Here is a 22410-nt window from a genome sequence, read left to right as displayed (position 1 = left end):
GCTACAACACAGCCGACAAGACAATAGCTAGACACCAAACCTCACCCCCCCACCCACCCCTCCTTAGATCTCCTCCGCAGTCATTATCAGTGACTTTCAATGACTCCTGTGCTTAACATGGCCAAACTATCCTGTCATATTGTCACTTAGATCTGTTTTGCAAACACACACACACACACACGCACGCACAAAGCGAGGGGGCTATTGTCCTGAAACGCAACATGATGACTCCTTCTTCTTCTTCTCCTCCTCCTGATAGTCACACATTTGGTCAGCGGCGGTGAACCAAACTGTCGCCCGGGTTGCCACGGGTGAGTGGAGAGCTGACTTTTGGGCTCCGAGGCAAACGAGCACATGACAGATTAGTGTGTGGGCCTCCTCCAGGCTTCCACCTCTGTGACCCTTAGGAGCCCCCTCTTTACCCCCTCCCCACCCTTGCTCTTACCCCCTGAACACCCCCCCCCCCCTCACTCGCAGCCTCCTCCTTTGTCTCAACCGCCTCTTCATCAAAATTCACACAACAACCCCAAGGAGGCGAAAAGCAAACAGGCTTTGAATGTGCAACACTGAAACAAAGATCGCAGCAACTTCTCTTAGGATTCTTTTTCCAACTTTTAAAAAAGTTTCTTTCGCAACACCACCATTGTGAAATCCAAATAAATCAAAAATATAATGACACTACATGACTAGAGTTAAGCTAAATTTTCAAAAGTACTTTGCCATTCTGGAAAGATGAGCAATATGGAATAAACAGCTCCGAGCAGTAGCGACGTAACAGGAGGAAGGGCCCTGGTATTTCAAACTGTTTGCAGATGTGTGTCTCTCCACCAGTTAAATGCTGCTTGTACTGGAACAACACACACGGATTAGAAGGACTAGAGGAGCTTAAACAAAACTGAGGGACACTACGGGGCCGCCTGTTTAGTCTACACAAACAACATGCCCTCTCCTTTTGCGAAAGGGGATCGACTTGTACACTTGTTTATCGTACGCGACAAACATCCGTTGTCAGGGTTCGGCCTCGCCCGGGCCCATGTCTCGTGAATGACCCTAGTTGGCTCTTTTATGTGCGTCTATAAAGGGCGGTCGAGAGAGCAGCTCCCATAGGAGGGCTCGACCTGACGATGACACCCTGTTGTCATGGAGACTAATGCTATGTTGGGCTTGGATTGGGAGCGAGTGTGTGTGTGTGTGTGTGTGTGTATGTGGGTGGGGGGGCGGAGAGGTTGGGTGGGGGGAGTTGCTAGTGTATCTAATGATGTTTGCAGCACAATGCACTCTTCTCCATGCAAAGTGGGATGTGCCCCTCGCTCAGGCCAGCAACTGTTTTAACAGGTTTCACGAGGCCACGGGAATAATTTTCATTTTATCAGATCACTCGAGAAATATTGTAAAAAAAAAAAAAAAAAGTTACAAAATTAATAACTAGTGTGTATTTAGAAACCCGACATAAGTATTTCTTATCTGAACATATAGTTCCACTGCTCAACAGTCCAAATGACCGAGGGGTGTATCACTTCCCCTTTCAAGGAGCCCAGGGGACCAATACACCTGGCTTAGCAGCTTAACAGCATTTCCCCAAACACCCAAGCCAAAGGGTGGCCCGGCACAAAAATCTGAGACGCTTGATGCTTGAGAGGGCTACCTACTTACTCGTCTGACTGACCACTCTCCCTCTCGCTCTCTCACCCCAATCCCCCCCCCCCCCCCCCTCATTCGGGCTCACACAAACACGCGTGTGCTCCCAACTGGGCCCAGTTTGCTCCCGAGGTCCCTTATTTATTTTCATAGGTGTTTGAGGGTTTACACTAGTCAAAAGACAAGGCCAGGGCCCAGAGTGGTATCTTTGTATCTGAGTGCTTCCTGTTTTCATTGCGGAGCCGACCCTTGTCTTTACAGGGGTGAGTAAGGGCTGGCGGGGGGGCTGGCAGGGGGCGAGAGGGGAAGGAAGGCCGGGGGCACCGAGGGGCTAATTGTAGATTTTGAAGTTTGCTTTTGACAAACAAAAGCCCATCACCTTTTGCAACAATTAGAAAAAAGAAGAAAAAAAAAATCCCATCACTGCCTACTCGATATCTCTCTTTCTCTTTGCCCCCCCCCCTCATAATTTCCTTCCTGCTATCTTCCATTGCCTCTATCTTCCTGTCCATCTCTCTCTTCCTCCCCCCGAACTCTGCAGCCCGACGCGATTTGAAGCGCAGCAGAACATTTTTACCTCTAACAGTGAAGTTTACCTTTCTGATAACATAATCTCCCTGTCGTATTGAAAAGCTTATACCAACACTCTGGGATTTCCCTTCCACTAATGTGGCTGGAAGACATCCAGAACCTCATGGAGACCGAGAGAGGGGGGGGTATTAGAGAGAGAGAGAGAGAGAGAGAAGGAGGGAGTGGAGAGACGGTCTGACCCTTTACTGCCAGCTAAAACCAGCTGATCTGTCCAGCCGCTTGGCATATGGGGCATCTGAGGCTGCCAGATCACATGCTCTCTAGTGCACGGGGCATATGGCCTCAATATAAGATAAGTCAGAGTTCTCACCGCCTCTTCACGGAGTAACTGTGGAGTTTGCCACATGTTTATAGCACCAACTACTCAAAATATGTCCCGTTGGAATAGTGCAGTTTATGGTTAATATGAGTTGAAATAACTTGTGACTCTCCTGACTAAAAAAACCTTCCTGCGAGTTTTCTCAAGAGGGTGTGAGGTCGGGTGTGAGGCTAGGGGGGGGGGGGGAGAGGGTGGGAGGGGGTTAGCGGGGGAGAGGGCAATTTTGTTATACTGAATCCAAAAGCCAACAGTTGTTACTATTGGCCCTTGTTGTTTTTCGGCGTCTGAAGGGGGGGTCTTATCCTTTTGAGCTTTTCAGGGGACGCGACAATGGCTGGATGTTGAGAACATATGTAGGGAGACCCCCGTGGCTCGTGGAAGAGGAGCTCCATGCTGGCCCCTCCGGTTTGAGAAAATGCGAGGCCGCTCCTTTCACTCCTCACCTCTCAGTTAATGAATGCGTGAATGGCAGAATGCCGCTATAGGCCATTCAGGGGCCAAAGTCCCCAAGAATTCATCCTAACACAAACGCATCCAGCACTGGCAAATACATTTGCTTAACAAATTAAAAGAAAGGAGAATGGCTAATGGGCGCGTGAGTGTGTGTGTGTGTGTGTGTGCGGGCATGCTCGTGTGTGAGCGAGCGAGAGAGAGAGAGTTTACGGGTGGGAGAGAACTGGATGGTGAGAAGAAGAGAAGGGGGATAATTCAATTAGTCCTCTTCCTCAGTGGAGAAATGAAGGCAGGTTAAAAGGGAGGGATTATTATTTGTACAAGACTGGCCAGGGCTTTTGCACAAAAGGAACAAATAAAGATTGGAGAGAACATCTATAAGCAGGGGATGTGATAAAGGAGAGGGTCAGAGAAAAGGAGGGCCTTGAAAGCTCCTCTCCTTCTAAATTAACCAGCGCTCCGAAAAAACGTGCCTGTGCCCGACATTCTGCTTCCCCCACAGCTCCTCCTTTTCCTTTCCACTCTTTCAATTCAATTTTAAAACAATTCAAAAGAAAATTGCTGGCCACTCTTCCACACGCTCTGTATGCGTCATTCTCTCTCGTTTTTTTTTGCAGAGAAAGGAGAGCGCTGGAGCTTTGTGAGGCTTTCACCAGGAGAGAGTCCCAATCACCAGGAAAACTTCCACTGTAAACTGACATAAGGTGTGTTTATGTGCACGCGAATATGAACGTGCACTAAATGCCACTCAAATAAACCATTTCGGCTTTATTGTTTGTTCCCTTTATACACAAACAAGGTATTCCACTGCGAGCTCGGTGGAGGAAAAAGACCTAAAGCAGAGAGAGAGAGAGAATCGAAACTCTCCCGCCGTCAGCCTCTGAATGAAGCTTGTGTGTGTGTGTGTGTGTGTGTGTGTGTGTGTACGCTTTTTGGTGAGAGGTCTCCAGTCAGGGAGCGATGGAGCTGTGAACAGCTGTGAAGTCATTTTGATAATGATGAGAATAATAAGCATGCAGACTGGCGTGGTGGAGCCGCTAAGGCCTGCGAGGCTCAGGGCTTTGCTATTGCAGCTTCACTGCTCCTGAATAGATAAAAGTGATTAAAGCACTCCTGATTATCCCGGACCAATATGTAATGGATTTACAGCCCTTTCAATTAGGCCGTATTTGCTGGCCACTCATTATTTGGGCTTTTGGTTAGATAATCAGGGTACAGGGGCTTTGGGAAGGGGAGTGGGCCCTGTTTGGTGGCGTGGGGAGGGGTGCAGGGGGCACTGACCTTCTTAAATGTGTGGATGGACCCATACAGCTGGAGCTCTGAACTAAGTCTCCCCTCCACTCTCTCTCTCTTTCTCTCCTTCTACTTCTCCCTCCCCCCTGCACTGTCCCTCCATCTCTGGGACAGGGAGCCACGTGCTCCGAGAGCAGCTTATGTGTCCTGGTGTGGCCACCTCCTCCTGAAATCTGACCTGTATTGCAAAATCAATACAGACTGATGTTCTGATAATGTCCTGACAATAGAACAGGGCGGTGGTGGTGGTGGTGGTGGTGGTGGTGGTGTTGGTGGGGGGGCATGTGGTCCACCCCCGCTTCAACACTTGACAGAAAACAGCAAAGCAGAGGGTATTTTGTGTTTGTTTGATTTACTGCGGCATCTGAATATATCATCCAATGTGGTAGTGGTTGTGTGACTGCACTGTTTGGAGTTTCCTCTCAGCTATAAAGATCTTTCCTATGAGCACGCACCATCTCAACCTCAAGTAAGAGCTAACAATATCACCAAATCAACCAGATTTAGACGCATGAAATTGATCTTCACCATGTTCAAGTGAAAGAATTGAAAGGGACAACATAGCTGGAAGCCTACGATTCTGCCCCCTTAACCAATTAAACACCAAAACAATTAATTTAAAACAAATCCCTTAGATACTAAAGTAACACACTCACATTATTTCATAAAATTAAGAAAAAAATGTAATGGTAAAAATTAAGACTAAAACATATTCGACATTAAGTGATCAACTGTCTTTGTCTCAATCGCCCTCAGCAAAGACACCTCCGTCCCAAACAGGCAGCTCGTCTCGTACTGTGCTACATCCTCACAAATGGTTAGGCCGTCTCTCTCTAACTCAAAGTGTGCTGAGCAGAGTAAACAGTCCAAACTGATTAGATTGACCTGGTCACTGTGTCCCTCTGACAGGTGGCTGACAGGTGAGCATCACAACACGGCCATCATTCCCTCCCTCTCTCCCTCAGTGACGACTGTGTGACAGCTGTGTGTCTGTTTGTGTGTGTGTGTGTGTGTGTGTGTGTGCATCCTTTTTTCTGGCTCTGCATGTGTGTCCATCTGGGTTTGTTTTCATACACGTGTCAAAGTAACGGCTGCGCTTACCGTGAGATGCTGGAATAGCCACGCCCTCATGATGTTCGTGGCCACCTTGGGGAAAATGCCACGCTTTTTCTGCCTCTTCTTATCCTTGTCTGGATCATCGTCGTCCCCTGTGCCAGGTGATGCAACGCTGTTGTCTAAGCCATCTCCTGGACGGAAACAAAACCCAGGGTTAAATAACATCCTACACAACACCACTGACACACACACAAAAAAAACACCCTGATCTCCAGACTCTCAAGGCTGAAACACGAGCGCAGACAGTCAAAGCTCGAGTTTAAGGCCCATGAAAGATGGATAAACGGACAAATACCACAGATACATATGAGGGAATCCGAAAGCAGCGTACAGAGGCCGAGAGAGTTGCCGCGGCAAAGCCAGTGTTATGTAGTGTAGATATGGAGGTAGGGGGATTTAAGTGGCCTTACACAAAGGCCTGTACAGAGAGCCAGGGGTTTACTCGGAGGCCTGGCAGAGTTGTTCTATACTCCAGAGCACGGCAGAGGGGAATAGGGGTTAATGACTCCAATGTTATGGTTGGACACTGAAACACTAGTTTCCTCATTCCACTTCTACAGTGGGACGAGGAGGAGGAGGGAAGGGAGGAGAAAGAAGGGACGAGGAGCCTTCAAGTACAGTAGAGGCCGTGGAGGCTTGGACTCATGTCATTAATTCAATTAAATTTGCATGCTTGACATAATGTAGAGCTTTTTTTTTTTTTTTCATCTTTCGGGAAGAGAGCCAAAGGGGACAGGAAGGACTTATGTACAGTAACACACAGGCAGTCATGGATTCATGTCGCGTGCAGAGACACTCGCGTACAAACAAAACTCAAAGGAGATGATCATTCGTGGGCGTACAGTTGAGACACACAAGTATTAAAGTAGGGATGTAATTTGGGGGGGGTTCATTGTTGCACTTCGATGCACATAATGGACTCGTCTGCCCCCCCCCCCTCCAGCCCCAGCCCCATCCCATACCCTGACTCTCTTAAGTCTCCCTTTCCCCTCGCAGCAGCCCCTCCCCATTCCGCCACTAGATTAGCATGACAGGCCAGCGGCGGCTTCGCCTGCATTAATGTCCGTCAGCGTTTGATTTCAGGAAGGAAAAAACATGCACACACCCCGGCACGATTTCTCTTTTAAATCGAAGTTTCCATCTTTGTCCCCTCGCCTTTTTCCTTCTTCCCCGGCATTAATTGTGCATTAGCAAAAATGATTTACTTTTAACAGTCATAGTTATTTTTTCTTGCCCCCGGGCACAAATGCCTTGAAAGCCTTCCTTGAGGGCATCTAAATTATGTATCTGAAAAACTCCTCCACCAAGGCAGAGAAGGACCCTGACGTTCTCAAAATTCAGACCCGCATGTCCTCCTGTTTTTGGGGAGGCATCAATCACAACCACCTATACAAGCCTTAATCTTGCATAAATATTTGAACTAATAACATTAAAGACGGGGGAAAGAAAAAGGATCCGACTGGTAGCGTAATCAAATGCAAAATAAATGAAGAATACAAGGACAGCAGGGGCCTCTCATCCTACTACTTATACCCACTTTCTTTTTCTTTTTCCTCCCCCTTGTTTTCCCTCTTTTTCTCTTCCCGCTCTGTCTTTCTTTCTCTGTCTGTGCACAGTGTTTTCCTTCCACATCATTAGTGCAGAGCCACACGAAAGAGGAAAACAGAGAAGTGCCGACTTTGCACTCCCTGTGTGAAGCTAAAGAAGCAATAGCCCTTCTGAAGGACATATGGGAGCGGTGACACAAGCTCGGGGTGTTGTAATTGTAGAACGGGCATTCATTAGCGGCAAATGCCGTAAATCCCGGGCTAAGTACGAATCCTTGTCCAGGAAAGCCTAAAACAATAAACTTTGGTCTGACTGTGGCCTGCTCCGACTGCGAGGGGCTTCCTGAGAAATGCGACCCACACGGAAGTGCACTCGCACTCCCCCGGTTCGCCTCCAAACTTCGGCAACAACACAACTAGTGAGCTGTGAGTCTTGCCCGCCCTCCCCTTGTTGCTTTGCTTTGAGCTCCACTGGATAATGTTGATACACTTTGCTTGTTTGTTTGTGTGCCGCAAGGTTTTTTGTTGATTTTGGAGCCACTCTCCAAATCCCTCTCCCGCTGTGAGCAGTGAGGCTCATCCAATGGAACCACACAGTGGCCAAAAGGCTGGCAGATTAATTTTATTGACGTTTCCATTTTCACTGCAATGCGATAGCCTCCCCCCTGGCCAGGGCCAGAGCGACCCGTGCGTATTTACAGACTGACCTGTCACTTCATTACCCAGCATGCTCGCTGCCTCCTGCCCTAGCCCGCAAGGGTGAAACCAGACTCCAAGCCTTTCAGCTCGTCTCTCTCCCTCTGTCTTTCTCTCACTTGTTCGCGGACACTGTCGTGTGTGCACAGGTTAGACGTGTGGCATTCAAGCAGCACATTTGAGTACAGTATTGATATTCGCTGTAGATTTACTTTATGCGTGCAGAAATAAGAAACTCCCTTGTGGACAGAAGGTCAAAAGAAATAAAGAATGAAAGAAAGGGGAACAAAAAAAAAAGCAGGAAGAAAAAAAGAAGGAGTAGAAAAAGAATAAAGAAGACCCAACTTCCACAACCTCATTACATCTAAAGGAGAGCTGGTGCTTTGCATCCACCCCCACTCCTTTCTTATGAGCGAGAGAAGGAACGCTGCAGGGCAAATTGTCCCAAACGCTAATGGCTTCTGACTGTTCCCTGGCAACTCTGCCATTCTAACCTGCGTGGATGTGCACTCTGAAAAAAAAATGGGGGATAGGAAAAAAACGTGCAGGGCAGAGCAGGGGGAAGCGTCCCATCATCTGGCCATGTGACACAGATGGGGGTTGGCTATTAGGAGGCAGCCGAAAGGCCTAGGGGAGCCGAGGTGCTGGAGTGTAGCCCCAGGCACTTTTGGAAAAGCAGCGCCCTTGGAGACAGAAAAAAAAAAAGACAGCCTCCCTCTCTCCCACTCTCTCTCTGTCTTCCCTCACTTTCTTCCTCTCCCCTTCTCCCTCGCCAGCTCTATCAATATCTTGACCTAAAGTGCTTGCAATGAAAGTTTGTGCATATTTTCACGCGCATGGTGACCGGGGAGGTGTAATCAGGCAAGATGGACGACAATGGCCGCCCGCAACAAGGGTGAGGAAGTGAACGAGCGCGCCAGGCGAACAAACAAGCACAAGTCCGCGAGCGCATTACGCTCACATACATTCCCTCTCTCTCTCTCTCTCTCATCACCAGTGGGTGGTTATTAAAAATGCATTCAGATATATCTCCCTGTGAGTAAATTGGTCTCAGGGCTGAGCTCATTAACGGGTTGGGAAAGGACTGTAAACACACTGCAACTCTGCTTATCTAACGTTGGCACATTCAGGGTCGCTTCAGGATTAATCGCACAAAAAATTGGTTTACCATAAAGTTTCCCGCAGTCTCCGCTGAGAGTGAGGTGGGACATTGGAGGGGAGGGGGGGCGTTAACGACTCTGGAGATCATGCTTCATGTCTAGGAGGCACCCTGGCCCTGAGGGAGCCGCTGAGGTCTAGTCAGCCCTGCAAGCATTATGGATATTACCGTGAGTAACACCTACATCGGTACGCCAAGAACAAACTCCCTCCGCTGCTCAATCATTCCGATATACACACACGCATGAATGAATAATGACTTGTCAATAGCTGGAAAACACATTCAAACCCAATCGTGGTTAGTTATCAAATAACACTTGAGACTTACTGGTCCCTATACCATTTATACACTGGGTAGGAAGACAGGCTCTGGATGTTGTGTGTGTGTGTGTTATTCTAAAGGCAGAGCGGTGATTTTGTACAGGGAGGCCCCGGCGTTTGTTTCAGGGTAATGAAGCAAGAGTGTAGAGGCAGTGGCTTATGGAAGCTGTGGTTAAAGTGACTAATTACAGCAGACCCCCCACGCCCCCCCTGTCAACCCAAACTAGTCAGAGTGCTCACCCGAGCTCGCCCAAACGAGGAGAACGGGCGAGGAACTCGTGAGGACAGCTAGACGGAGACGAGGAACAGAAGCTAGGAGCAGAAGCTAAGAGGTTTGTTGTAGAGCAGAGGCTCCTTTGGCCTCCTCTACCTCAGCGCACCATAGTGACCCGGGCCCTCCAACCCTCCCTCCAACGCCCTCCTATTACACCACCTCCAGCCCCGCAGGCTTGGCTGCAGAGAATGAAGAGAAAAGAAGAGGGGGATTTAGAAGCCTCCCTTTTCCCTCTTTTTCTCCTCAACTTTTCAGCCAACATAAGCGGCGTTTAGCACATTCAGTCCCCCCCAAATGGCAGCGAATGAGAGAAGCAGTGGGGGCTCCTCTTTTGTCCGTCTGGTTACCCCTTTTATTTACCCTGGATTTACGAAGGGGTCTTTGCTGGCTCTGGGAGCACATGCTCCTGACACACACACACACACACACACACACACACACACACACACACACACACACACACACTCACACGTCGGGCTCTATTCACACTAGTGGAATGGCCGTCCCTCTGTTGCTCTGTGCCGACTGGGGATTACAGGTCTTCTGGCTATAACCACATGCTACCAATATGCTTCACGCTCGCATAACATGCAACGCAGGCGAGTGTTAACGAGGAGAACATAATCTCTTTCATGATAAAAACACACACTCCGGCGTCCAATTTCGGAGCAGCCTATCAGCGTGTTTGTGTTTTTGTGTGACCACACGCCATATGGTTTGCTGCGCTCGTTCAGATCCATACAGTAGATGAGGGCCCTAAACGGAACTGTTTTAGTGTGCACCGCTGCAGCCGGTGTTTTACGCTGATTATTTCCTGATCTGAGCTTAAACAAGCAGCAGCCCCTTGCACCGGACCATAAAACAACAGCTTAGTAAACAGCAAGCATGCTGACAAATTGGTAGTGCTCGGGTCGTAGTCATTAACAGCCCTAAAACCTGTCAGAGCAATTACAACAAACTCTCTCCTTTTCGCGAGTCTCCCCTGCCAAACTCAGATGTCACGACCCGCCTCCTCTTTACCCCCCCCCCCCCCCACCATCACCAGGACACCGGCTAAAGGTGAAGAAACAGATGACCACTTTTCCGCTGCTCTTCCAAAAAGCCCCGACACCCCGGAAGAAACGAGGACAAACCTCCATCCCAAACACAGCTGTATCTGCATCCCGGTGCCACGACTGAGTGGTTCCTTTTGCATGAGAAGTAATGTGTAGTTGTCTCGGCCCAAAAACACATCATTAAGTGTTCCCTTAAATGAAGTGGAATAAGAGCTTCTAATTAGATGGGCTTTTTTTTTTTCTATGTGTGGGGAAGCGAGGCAGTCAGGCAGTAAGAGAGGCAGGGAGGGAAGGAAGGTGGGTGATTGAGTGGGGGATGGGGGTGGTGGGGAGTGGGGGGGGGTAGCTGCTCAACAACTCCTGTACCTCTTCTCCTATCCCTCTTCTCCACCCCTTCTCTAAGCCCCCTAACCCGGCCATCAGGCAGATATCTCTCTGTCATCCCTGGAATGCCGGAGATAACTATCGCCTCTCCACTGATACAAGGCCTCTCTCCTCTCACAGGCAGAGTGCTGACCCCACCGTGCACATCCCCACCATAGAGGGTGAGGCTGGAGTGGAGACAAAGAGAGGGGAGGGGAGGGGAGGGGGGGGCGGTTGGAGGTAAAACTTGTTTTTGACAGCCAGTTAGGCTATTTTACCTTTTAACCTAAGATATGGGCTGGAGCAAAGCCACACTCCCCCTTTCAGCTTCTCCCCCGGAGCTAAAGACGAGGGCTTCGTCCAGAAAGGAGAGGGCGGGAGGGGGGGGGGGGGGCGGTGCAGGCTGCCTGGTTACTGCCTCCAACTCTCTTGATCCTTTCAGAAGATTATCATCTGCCAAGAACCTAAAACTTTAGTGCTGGATGCGGAAAGTATGCACTGCTATGAAGGACTCTGGACTGAATTAATTACTAGTGTGATTAACCTGCTCCTTACAACAACGATTATCTTATTGCACTGTAAATTAGGACTTCGATGGCGGCACAATAACTCCTCGTGCCTCCTGGGATCTTGTATTTTCTCAAACTTTCCCTCGGCTGCGTAACATTTTTATGTGTTTATGAACACACGGAAAAAGTTTTTACACAGATGTATGTTTAAAAGAATGTACGTCAGCTGAGACGAGGCCGTGCCGTCCAAACGGGGGGGGGCCCTATTTGAGGAGGGAAAAAAAGATCCAAAGAGAAGAGATGGAATAAAGATGTATAAAAGAAAGGAGGCAGGCTCTTGCAGATGTCAGGACCCAATTTGCATGAATGGCAAAGGGCTAAATTGCAGGGGATGGGGGAGCTGCCCTCCACCCCCTCACCCCGCTCTTTTTTTTGGGGAGGGGGGTGTTGGACTAAGAGGGAGTTGTGATGCCCATGACTGCCCCTCACTCAGCCGACAGAGATCAGTGGCTAATGAAGGGCTTTGGGTCTCCACCAGACATTTCACACTCTCTGCCTCCCTGATAACTCCACCCCGCCTCCACCCACCCTCTACGCAGCCGACGAAACCGCCGCCGCCGCCTCCGCCACACATCCCCTGGATTCGAAATCGAATGGGGCTAATTGGTCTCGCAGGTTCTCTCGGTTCACCTCCTTGTTTCTTAATAAACCAAGGCACAAACCCGCCGATGTGACGGTGTGGAATAAACCTCTCTTCGTCCTTCTTACCAAATATTGTGCAACGGAGCTATTCTTGGTGGTGGAAATTGCGTAAATTATTAAAAGCTGTGTATATTGATATGACTCCCTATATAATTCATAATTGTTATGGTACAAAACAGGGCCGGGTGCCCACAGAGAACACGCACCTAAAATCCTACGGTTTGATGCTGCATTAAATATTAAAAGAATAGGTATTTCCCGAAAGCTAGTCGGGCTATGTTGAATTGAAACAAGCGTGATCATTAGTAGAACAAGCTGTTTCCACACTATTTGCTTCCTGAGGACTGCTCTGCTTTGGAATGATAATGTGGGCGAACGCAAGATGAAGACAAAAAACAAAGCGATGGAGAGCACGTAAACGCATCATGTGGTTCGATCTGAAGAGGAAAGGGAAGAAATGGCTATATAATCCCCGTTAGGAACTATTGTATATCAAAGTCTTCTACCTAAACCGCCTGAAAGAGCAGCTGTGTGCAGGTTCCCAGATACAAGGGCGTGTGGTTTTTAGAGATTCAGAGCAGTGTTCCCAGTTTGAGGCGATGTGTTACTAGGCCTCGGCAGTGGTTCTCCACCCTCAATTACAGGTCAAGAGCAAACAAACAAAATCACTGTCTCTCCTACCGGGAGTGGAGGAAAACTTGGATTTGTTACAGACATCTTCGCCACACCTGATGGACAGTGGCATCAAAGCGCAGTTTAGTTTTTTTTTTTCTTCTATGCATAGCCAGGGGGGGTGCAGTGGAGTAAATGGATTAAAAGGTTTACAAATCAACAAGTCAACCATCAGATTGTAGCCTCTGCTCAGCAGCCCTCTCATCAGCCAAATGCCATGAACTTTTTTTTCCCCCCTTCTTCTTCTTCTTCTCCTCTCTCCCCCTTTTCTTTTTTCACACAAATGTCCTAGAGGCAGGGAACAAAGCGAGCAGAACTGATTACTGTGCTGTTGCCCCGCTCCGCCAGTCTAAACTCTGTTTGGCTTCCTAATGAGCTCACTAAAAACCCAATTCATCACCCATAACCCCTTCTCAACCTGCCTTGAAATCCTCCCCCCCCCACCCCACCCTCCCCCCAGTATGGCGAGTCAAGGACGGTCGGTTTACGGGCTTTGGGCTCGGGGTCAAGGGCTGTGAAGGGTGCACGGCAGCGTGCGGTGGTAACAGTGCGGCCAAGGTTATTTTAACACGGGGGACACCACTTCCTGTATGCGGCTCGTCTGCCCACCTTGAGAAGCTAAATGTGTTCACCATACGCCATCGACTTCCTTCAGACCAAGCTATTCCTCCGATTGTTACGCTCCATTGGTTTTACGCAGTAAAAATACTTGTTTTCACTATTTGAGCTAGTTATTCTTTTTATTTTAAACCCCCCGCCCCCCCCATCCCTTATGCCCCTCCGTCTCTTTCGCAACATCAGCGGTGTCCCAGACTGAGCGGAGGAATGTCCGGCTCGATGGCTGCAGCAGCAGGAATGTCCCGTTCCCGTCGGCTTTCGCACCAGAGATTTCAAGTTTAATACCCCTTCGTCCCATCCCCGCAAAGACAGGAATTTGGTGGGAAGGGAATGTAGCAGGATTCGTGTGGTGGTGGGGGACAGGGGGGACGGGGGCGAGGGGAAATACAGTCGTTATATTAAGGATGGGGCAAGGGGGCAAGGTAGAAGAGTGAAAAAAGGTAGGTAACGAGAGGGGAAAACGTCTTGACAAGGAGGGATAAGATAGTAACTGGTTGGAATTGGGAGGAGGGGGTCAGGAGCGGCGAGGTACAGAGGGTGGACAGACGGGGGCGGGGGTAAACTCCCACAGTTCCTCATTACATGGAGTCGAAATGAGCCTCCTGACACCTGAGCTGTAACCAAGAGATTACAGAATTGATGAATCCTTGGTTTAAAATGCGGCTGTTTTATTCTGCTTTAGTAATTAATTCTTTTTCCGATGGCGTATTGATTAAGCGTAGCCCCTGATAAAGTTCAAACTGAGAGAGATCCCTCGCGGGGGTTTGGCTCGGCCGGCTCTGGAGAGTCAATGAAAACTTCCTCCCTCCACCTGCATCTCCCTCTCTGTCAGCACAGTTTACCCTCATAAATTAGTCAGATCTGCGAGGAGGTTGGATCCGGCCTGGTGGATACTCGCCCTCTTGCCTATACACATCCATGTTATTTCTACACACATGCAGATGCTCATATTGACCACGTTAAGCAAAACAGTAATTCCTAGAGGTGTTCTACTGGCACACCGAGATGACACATGTGCTCTCGGATGCGGCTCTTTCACCTCGCCGCCGATTCCTTCGCCTCGTTCTCCCTCCTCGCTCGCTCTCGTTCTCACCCTAACAGGGAATCACAGCGCGGAGAACGGGAGCGTCTCCTCGCGCAAAACCACTCTTTCATTCTTTTTATCGCAGCGTTTTTCCATACAGCCGTGAGTGAGGAGCCTGATCAACAGAGGGTAGAGCGCGGCTCTCCGGGGAGCCAACTAGCAGAGAAATCAGATATGCTTTACAAGAGAGTCAGCCGCTCATGTCTTGTCAAGACCCCTCACCTACCGGCTCCTTTACAAGTCAATAACCAGGGCCCACTGTCCTCCACTGGGCCTTGGCACACATTCTGCTCGTTCTATAGGACGCAGAGGCAGGGAGGGAGGGAGCCCCGCAGTTCTGGATTCCGTGGTGTAATGTTTAAAGCTATATTATTCTGTATGATATCATGGAATAAAATGCTGCCTCTCCACAATGAAAACACTCCGCACACATGAGGGAGTGAGTTTCCATGGTACATCACCGCATTTACCACCGCAACACACAACACGGAGTCCTCTGACATTCCTGTAATGCATAGTGACAAATAATTGGCGACGGCACGAAGACAGAAGAGCCGGTTAAAAGCCTTTTTCAATATTAAAAACTAACGAAAGAGTGAATGAATTATGAAGGTAGAGGGGAAGAATATAATTAGAAGGTTGAAGTAGTGCTTAATACATTTACTCGAGACTATTTCCTTTCCTTAATGGAACCGCAGCATGCAGAAAGGGGGTTTTGATGAGGCTAGTATTGACTGTCCGCCCTGCTGCTTAAGGTAAATCCAGCAGGTCATTTCATTAAGGCCCAATTCCATGGCACTAATTTTGATTTTAGGGGCTTGACAGCTGTCGGCAGTGGGAAATTGCTGTGGCAAGAACAGTGAGAGAGGAGCCTATTACCGCCGAGAGAAAATACAAATTGCAAAGCCCGGGTTCAAATTACCGCCATTTCTGCTGTGCTGACCCACCAAAAAAATCGTATTTCATCACATTCCTGGGCCGTGGCTTTTGATTAGCTGCATTAAAACTAGAGAAGAGAGAGAGAGAGAGAGAGAGAGAGAGCACCTTGCTAAAGAAAATGCTGAGAAATAACTGCTTGTGAAAATGCACCTAATGACCAAGAACGTTTGGACATTTCTAAAACAGTCGTACAAGAAATACAAAAAAAAGCTGCTTTACTATAGGTTTTCCAAAATATTGTCCATTTAATTTACAAATGGATATTAGGAGAACCTTATGTCACAATAAACCATGGTCTCCATTGGACCACCATTCGCATCGCTTGTTTTTCTAAATGACACATTTCCTTGATCCTCCCTCACAGTGGTAGTTGCTGTCGGCCGGCCGGGCAGTGGGATGGACCTGACTCACAATGTGAACTCTTGATCTCTGCCTTGCAAGTTAATGTGCAGTATTAAAGTTCCAGAAGGAAAGGGGAGGAGGGGGGAAGGCGCTTCCTCTGATGCTATTAATTAGCAGCGCTCCATTGCTCTCAGCTTTTTGAAGCTCTCCATCTCCTTTTGTTTCACCCTCTCTTTCTTTCTTTTTTTCTGCGGCCTTCCTTATTGACTTTTCAATTTTTCCTCTCACACCCACCCCCTTGCACCACCAGCAGCAGCACCAGTGCTTCTGCGGAGGTGCCCAGCCCAATAATACCCCCAAGCCCCACTCTCCGAGACGCCGGCTGGGGAGCCCTGAGAGCTGGGCCGACCCTACAGCTCCCACCAGCCCACCGCTCGCTCCCCACGAGACCCAAATCAAAGAGAGAGGCCCTTCAAATATAACCATGGGTATAATGAGGGTGCTCCAAAGAACAATAAGCATATACACCAAAGGAAGGGAAGAGAGTAGGAGTACAAAAGGAAGAAGGATAAAACTATAGGAATGTTGGCCTTGTTGTTGGATGGAGAAACAAAACCGAATGATACTGTGCTGCAGGAGGGAGGCCAAAGGGCCACAGCCAGTGGTGACGGTAGCCGGGGCCACGCATCTATCCAGCCATGTATCTGAGCCCGAAACAACAAGGGGGTCTGCCGCATGCCTCTGGAGCTGAAGGAAGCCGAAGGGAGCCAAAGGGAGCACGACTAATTTCTGCACAACAATGGGCCTGGATGGGCGCCCACACAATGGCAGGTGCTTTGAATAGCAGCAGGGCCCTTGCAGCGGGGATCTTCTCCTCTCTCGCTCCGAGGGCTTGGGCCCTGGCTTGTGTAACCTCTCATTTTCAACCTGGCTTCCCTTTGACTCATAAAGGATGAAAATGATCTCATGGGGCGGCCGGGGGGGCGGGAGACGGGCAGGGTTGCAAGGCACAATCCAAAGCAAGTCCATCTGCGTTTTCCTTCTCAGCCTTTTTTCTTATCACTCTTTTCTCCACTGTTTCTCCTCCTCTCTCTTTCGCCTGCCTCACTCTTACTTACTCCACTTTTTTTTTTCTCCCATTGACTGTTTGTGTGTTGTGTTGTTTTTGTGCAGCGCTTGTGTTTGTTGTGCTGCTGCTGGGCTGTCCTGTAGGCCATGATGCAGTGGTAAAGGCAGTCCCCCCCCCCACCTTAAGAGCATTCTTACCGGGGGTCACAGGGTCAGGCTTCACAGATGTCTACTGCAGACACTCAGTTGTCTGAGGACTGCATCCCTGGGAGTAAGCATTTGTACTAAACAATGCAGCGTTTCCCCTCCTCACTTTGGAAAATGTTAAATGTTATTTTTGTCGGTTTTTTTTGCGGTCTCTGTTCTCATTGTTTTATTTTTCAATGAAGCTAAAGAGTGAGTTTTTCCTAGGTGGAGTTTTTTTCTTGTGTGTTTTCAGATAATGTGAGCGAGCGCTGGCTATCACCAGATAGTGGTGTTTTCTGCCTGCTTTCATTCTTTTAAACACTCCCCGTCTCCCGAAGTTTCCTCCAATTGTTCTAACGGGGCCTTAGTCATCCTTGCCTGGTGGCGCAGGGAAAAGATGCTTTTAAAGGTCTTTTTCTTTGCTCGCTGCGTGTTGCCAGGAGAGGGAGAGCAAAAAAAAAGAGGCAAACATGTAGTGACTGTCCTGAAATGCACACGGAGAGACGGATACAAGAAACCCTGGAGTAAGCGGCGCAGGGGCCAAACAAAGAGCAGCCCCTCAATGAACAGAGAGACAATATTTGAAGGATATTTGAACACCTCCGTGTAGCCTCGGTCTCCACAGATAAACTGGAGAGAGGAGGGTTCCCCGAGCCAAACGGCTTTCATTAAAGGGAAATCGGCTTGTGCTTCTTTTGTAAGGGGGCGGAGCGTAACCCTGGTATAAGAGCGGAGATTGCAGCATTTAACATGTAAGTTTTGCCTGAGAACATGTGAAAGTGTGTAATTGGAACAACAGTTTTTTTTTTTTTTTTTAAACCCAGGCACCGAGCTATCCTCGAATATCTCGCTCCTTTTCATCTCGCCTCCCCTTGTTCCTGCGTTTGATATGGTGCTCTCACTTCCCCCTCCAAACATCCCCCCTGTATTCTGCAAATTGATAACCCTCTAAATGAATTATGGTAAATGCATAATGAAGGTTTTCTCATGCTTCAGCCCCGCAGCCAGCCAGGATGCAGCCTCTCGTTTGGCATGTTTGATTCGTTTTGTTGCGCATTTAGCCCCAGTGTTCCTTCAGAGTGTTCACTGCTTGGGGCATGTAAATAAGAAATTATCCTTGCTGACTAACATGGCTAATACCTCCTCTGGGGTAATCAAAAATTATTAGACGCTCGCTCCCAATAAACATTAGGGCTCATGGCACCAGCCTCTGTCGAATCGCTCACCTCCGCCTGCGCCCCAATAGCCATAAAATGGGTGAACAAAAGTGATCAGGTGTGGAAAAAGCACTCTGGCTACGTGGAAACCGAGAGACCCCGCAACTGCCATTATGCCTAAAAAAGCAGCCCTTGGCTTTAAGAGTCATTAAAGCATGTACTAGAGTGGGAATCAGACTAGAAAATGAGCTTATCTTGCATAATGCCCTCAAAAGCTTTGCATAAACGTGAAAGATGTGCGCGTGAAAATCAGCGGCAGAGAGGAAGCTCTGGGATTGTAACACACTTCCTTTATCATCCTCCCACTCTCTTGGACGTGGCAGCATGGTTAAAGCACTACCTGTAGGGTATAGCTGCGCCGCTCGGTTCCCAACACGCCGCCCTGTGTAAGCCCCGGTTTACACGAATAGAAAACCACACAGCAAGTGAACAAGCTATTGCCGGCCTTGCTAAGCCACTCGACTCGACTGCGTGCCGTCTGCTGGGAGGGACCTTTGCTGTGATGTGGGGCTCGGACATTAAGGGGGAGGAGAATGGAGAGGGTGGGTGTGGCGGAGGAGATTAAAGAGCCAAGGGAGGCAGAAGAATGGAAAGAAAGTTTAAAAAAAAAAAGAGCGCAAGGCCCATTGGTCAAACACAAAGGGAGAGAGAGGGAGAGGAACATTTGAAGTCAGGGTTAAACTCCAAATAAGCACACCTAAAACGGGTCAGTGTGAGCGGGCAGTCGGGGGTTTTCGGAGTTTCCCCGCAGGTGTGCCTTTGACAGACTTGGCCCCTGTAACCCCCTCTCTGATCTGGAGCGGGGCCCCGGGTGGGACACAGAAGAAACCGGTGGCATCTCCCACTCAACGTCCATTACGTTCACACACGCATGCTTACACACTCTGTAAACACACACGCAAACACACGCAGCCAGACGAGGGCAAAACAAATCGGGTGAGGACTAGAGCAATTGGATTATCACCTCTTAAGGGTGACTCCCAGGCTGACCCCCCTTCAGGCTAGCCTGCTGAAACAAGACGGAACATTTCCTGGGAAAACACTCTCCCTTTAAAGAGCCGAGAGCCGGCGTCCTTGTGAAAATACAGCGGCGGCAGCATTAATGGACGAGGAAATGCCCTTTGGGGCACACGCTCAAATCCCTTTTAGCCATCCTACATCAGACCTGTGTGCACTCCTCATCATCACTATACACTGGAGTAATCAGCAGTGGAACATGGGTGTGTAAACCCACTGGATAATGAACTGACACAACAGCACTGCACTCTTTGTTTTTGGTCCAAGCCTTTGAGGAGAGAAGAGAGAAAAAAGTCTTCCTCCTTCTAACTGTAGTTCAATCATGATTACTTCCCTTTAACAGTTTCCTTTCTGCTTTTTAATTGTACCCGACTCACTCCCAGATAAGCTGGTCTTCATCTTCTTCTCGGAGAAAGAGAAAGATGAAAAAAAAAAAAGAAGAGAGACAGAGAGAGAAAAGAAAAACGCCTCCCCCAAGCTTCGCCTTAATGGCGCAAAACAGACATTCTCCTCAGCTGCTGTCAGAATAATCTGGGTAATTTTTTCCCTATGTTCTCCAAACATTAGTTTGCACATTAGGCTGACCCAGTTAATGTGCCTTTCCTGCTGTGTAGGACCCAGTTCCTGGCCAAGCTAGGCCAGGCTGGGTTGGGCCGGGTCGTGCCGGGGGCCTGTTCATGATTACGGACCAAAGGGACCAGGCCCCAGTCAGAGCCGAGGCGGAGGGGCGAGGGAGAAAGGGAGAAGGAAAGGGTGGAAAGGAGACGATAAGAGGAAGAGCGGGAAAGCTGGAGCTGCAGAGTGGATGGAGGGGCAGAGTGGTGGTGGTGTTGTGGGTAGAGGAGTGTTACTGGAAGGGGAGCTGCATCTACTGGCAGTCCTCATCCTTTTTCAGCCTCTTTTCTTTTGCTGTTTTCATATTGCTTTTTTTTTTCTCTCTCTCTCTCATGATCTGTAGTCTTGGAGCACAGGGTCAGAAGAAAGACAGAAAAAAGAGAAGGGAGAGAGGGAGAGAGCGGAAGAGGAGGAAGGAAGGAGGGAGCTGAGGGAGCTGATCATTCTCTTTAATCACATTCTGGATGAGGGCCAGGTAGTCTGCGGTACCGAGAGCGAGACACGGAGGGTGAGTGAGGGGAGAGAGTGTGAGGAAGGGGGTGCGGGAGAAGGAGAGACGGAGGAATAAATGGAAAGAGAGGGGGAGAGAGAGAAAGAGAGAGAGAGGGAAAGAGAGAGGTGAGGATGAGAAAGGGACTTATGGAGAGTGGGGATGAGCCTGAGAGCAGAGCCCCTTGAAACAGCCTGAAGTGCAGCAGCGCTTAAGCAAGGGTGCACGTTTGCCCACACATACCATGTCTGTGTGTGTATGTTTGTGTGTGTGTGTGTGTGTGTGTGTGTGTGTGTGTGTGTGTGTGTGTGTGTGTGCGCGCACCAGCCAGAGTGACAGCCGTTCCCGTAAATGCCCGCGAATGCTGAATCCAGCAAGAATCTGGTGTTAGAGCAGAGGCAGGGAGAGATCCATTTTAAAACTATGTGCATTAACTATACTTTTCCCTATAGATTAAGCACTCCACATGAATAATTTAGCCTCTCTTATGCTAATGGGATCATGAAAGTATCCCCTCCGTGCCGTGTTTTCTCCCCCTCCGCAGCAACTCTTCTCAGCTTTCAACAATGGCCCTACCCCTTCCCAACAAACCGGCAGACAGACATATTGCACTGTTTTCACAACAGGCACCTGACTAACATGGGCCTGACATGTAGCGGCAAGGCTAAGAGTGCACACAGTAGCTGATTGAGAAACACTGCAGCCATTGTTATCACCATGACACGTGTACTGTACACATATAAGTGTTTGGCTTGTTTTTCCATTGGGTGCCGCCTGCTTCCACTTGTGTTCACTGCAGTGGTGGGATGTAACGAAGTACATTTACTCTGTTACTGTGCTTTACTGCGATTGTACATTTACTGTACTTAAGTAGTTTAGATTCCGAGTGACAGGTACAGAGAGTGAAGGAGAAGTTCTCGCGTGAGAGAAAGAACTGCATAGCACGCTACTGGATTGTCTGAGTGGACGGTAAATAAGTTATGGACCACAGCATTGTGCTGTACACACCAAGCTGGAGATCTCTTATGTTATTATTCTAAATATACATTTTTTTTATATGATTACAAATTAGTGTATATATACAATATATAATTGGCACAGTTTAGGATGTAGTAGAGCGTTGCATTAGAAAATAGGCTTAGCACATACTTTTACATTTAATACTTGTTACTCACATAGAAAAAATAATGAGTTTTTTTCCTTTACCAGAGTATGTTTTTGTGTATTTATGTGTACTTTCCCTTGAGTTAATGTGTGCAAGTTTGAGTACTTCCTCCACCAGAATCCCTGACATGGAGAGGTACTTTTTGCATGATGTCTGTATTCTAGGACCAGTGAGCTGGTTTTGTAGGAGGCCGCTAAACTTTCTGACGACCTCACTGTTTTCTTTTTGAGAGGGGAAGTGGACATATCCTGTGTGTTTATGTCTTTCGGCCCCTGCCCACACACACGCACACACACACATTTAAAACCCATACACACCCTTGTTGCTTCAGCATTGTGTTGTGGTGAGGTGGGGGCACTGTGTAAAAATTATCAGTGCTCCAACAGCTGGGAGTGAGAGCCATGAAACAGCAGGGCTTGGGTCTGCTTTATTGTTTATCTGTTGTTTATGGGGCAGTGTTCAGCTTTAATTACTACACTAAATTAAACTCTAACAGGCACTTAGAGGGAAACCGGCTACATGCATGCCCACACACACACACACAGACACACACACTGTATACTTTATATACACAGACACACCTCACTGATCACTCCAGAGTTGCAATATACAGTTAGCTACTAAACTGCTACAAGGCTTCCATCTTGCGTTTAGCTGAGATTGTGGAGTTTGTCTCTGTTGTGGTTAAAATGTTTTAGTTTTCTGTCTTTCTCCTCATTCAGTTGTGTGTCTCCTTGAGCCATAAGTGTAGCTGTGAAAAGAAATGGAGGTGTGGAAAAAATGCCCGATTCAACAGGCCATCGTTTCGTGCTGGGGCTCTCTGGGCGGGACACTGGGAGTCGTGTCCCCACCAGGAATGACCCTCCCCTTTCTCTGCAGTAAGCTCAACCACAAAGACCTTGCTGAGTGGGGCGTCCCGGCGAGGGCCAAGGGAGCTCACCACACTCCCCACGCATACATAC

The 22410-nt window shown here is 48.6% G+C and overlaps 1 protein-coding gene across 8 annotated transcripts in view; it reads right to left on the bottom strand.

Moving 5' to 3' along the window:
* The window catches only part of meis2a (Meis homeobox 2a), an 81329-nt gene that overhangs the window by 41452 nt on the left and 17467 nt on the right, over positions 1 to 22410 (bottom strand). For 7 of the 8 annotated variants that reach the window (XM_062397736.1, XM_062397740.1, XM_062397739.1 and 4 more), the window contains exon 8: positions 5396 to 5541. In XM_062397736.1, coding sequence (XP_062253720.1) covers positions 5396 to 5541 — 146 coding nt within the window. The remainder of the gene's footprint in view (positions 1 to 5395; positions 5542 to 22410) is intronic. The other variant, XM_062397737.1, reaches the window with a different exon arrangement.

The sequence above is a fragment of the Platichthys flesus genome, chromosome 10, assembly GCF_949316205.1.
Source record: "Platichthys flesus chromosome 10, fPlaFle2.1, whole genome shotgun sequence".
In the NCBI taxonomy this organism is placed as follows: Eukaryota; Metazoa; Chordata; class Actinopteri; order Pleuronectiformes; family Pleuronectidae; genus Platichthys; species Platichthys flesus.
Note: the sequence above shows the minus strand (reverse complement) of the source record. Positions and strands in the feature narration are given on the sequence as shown.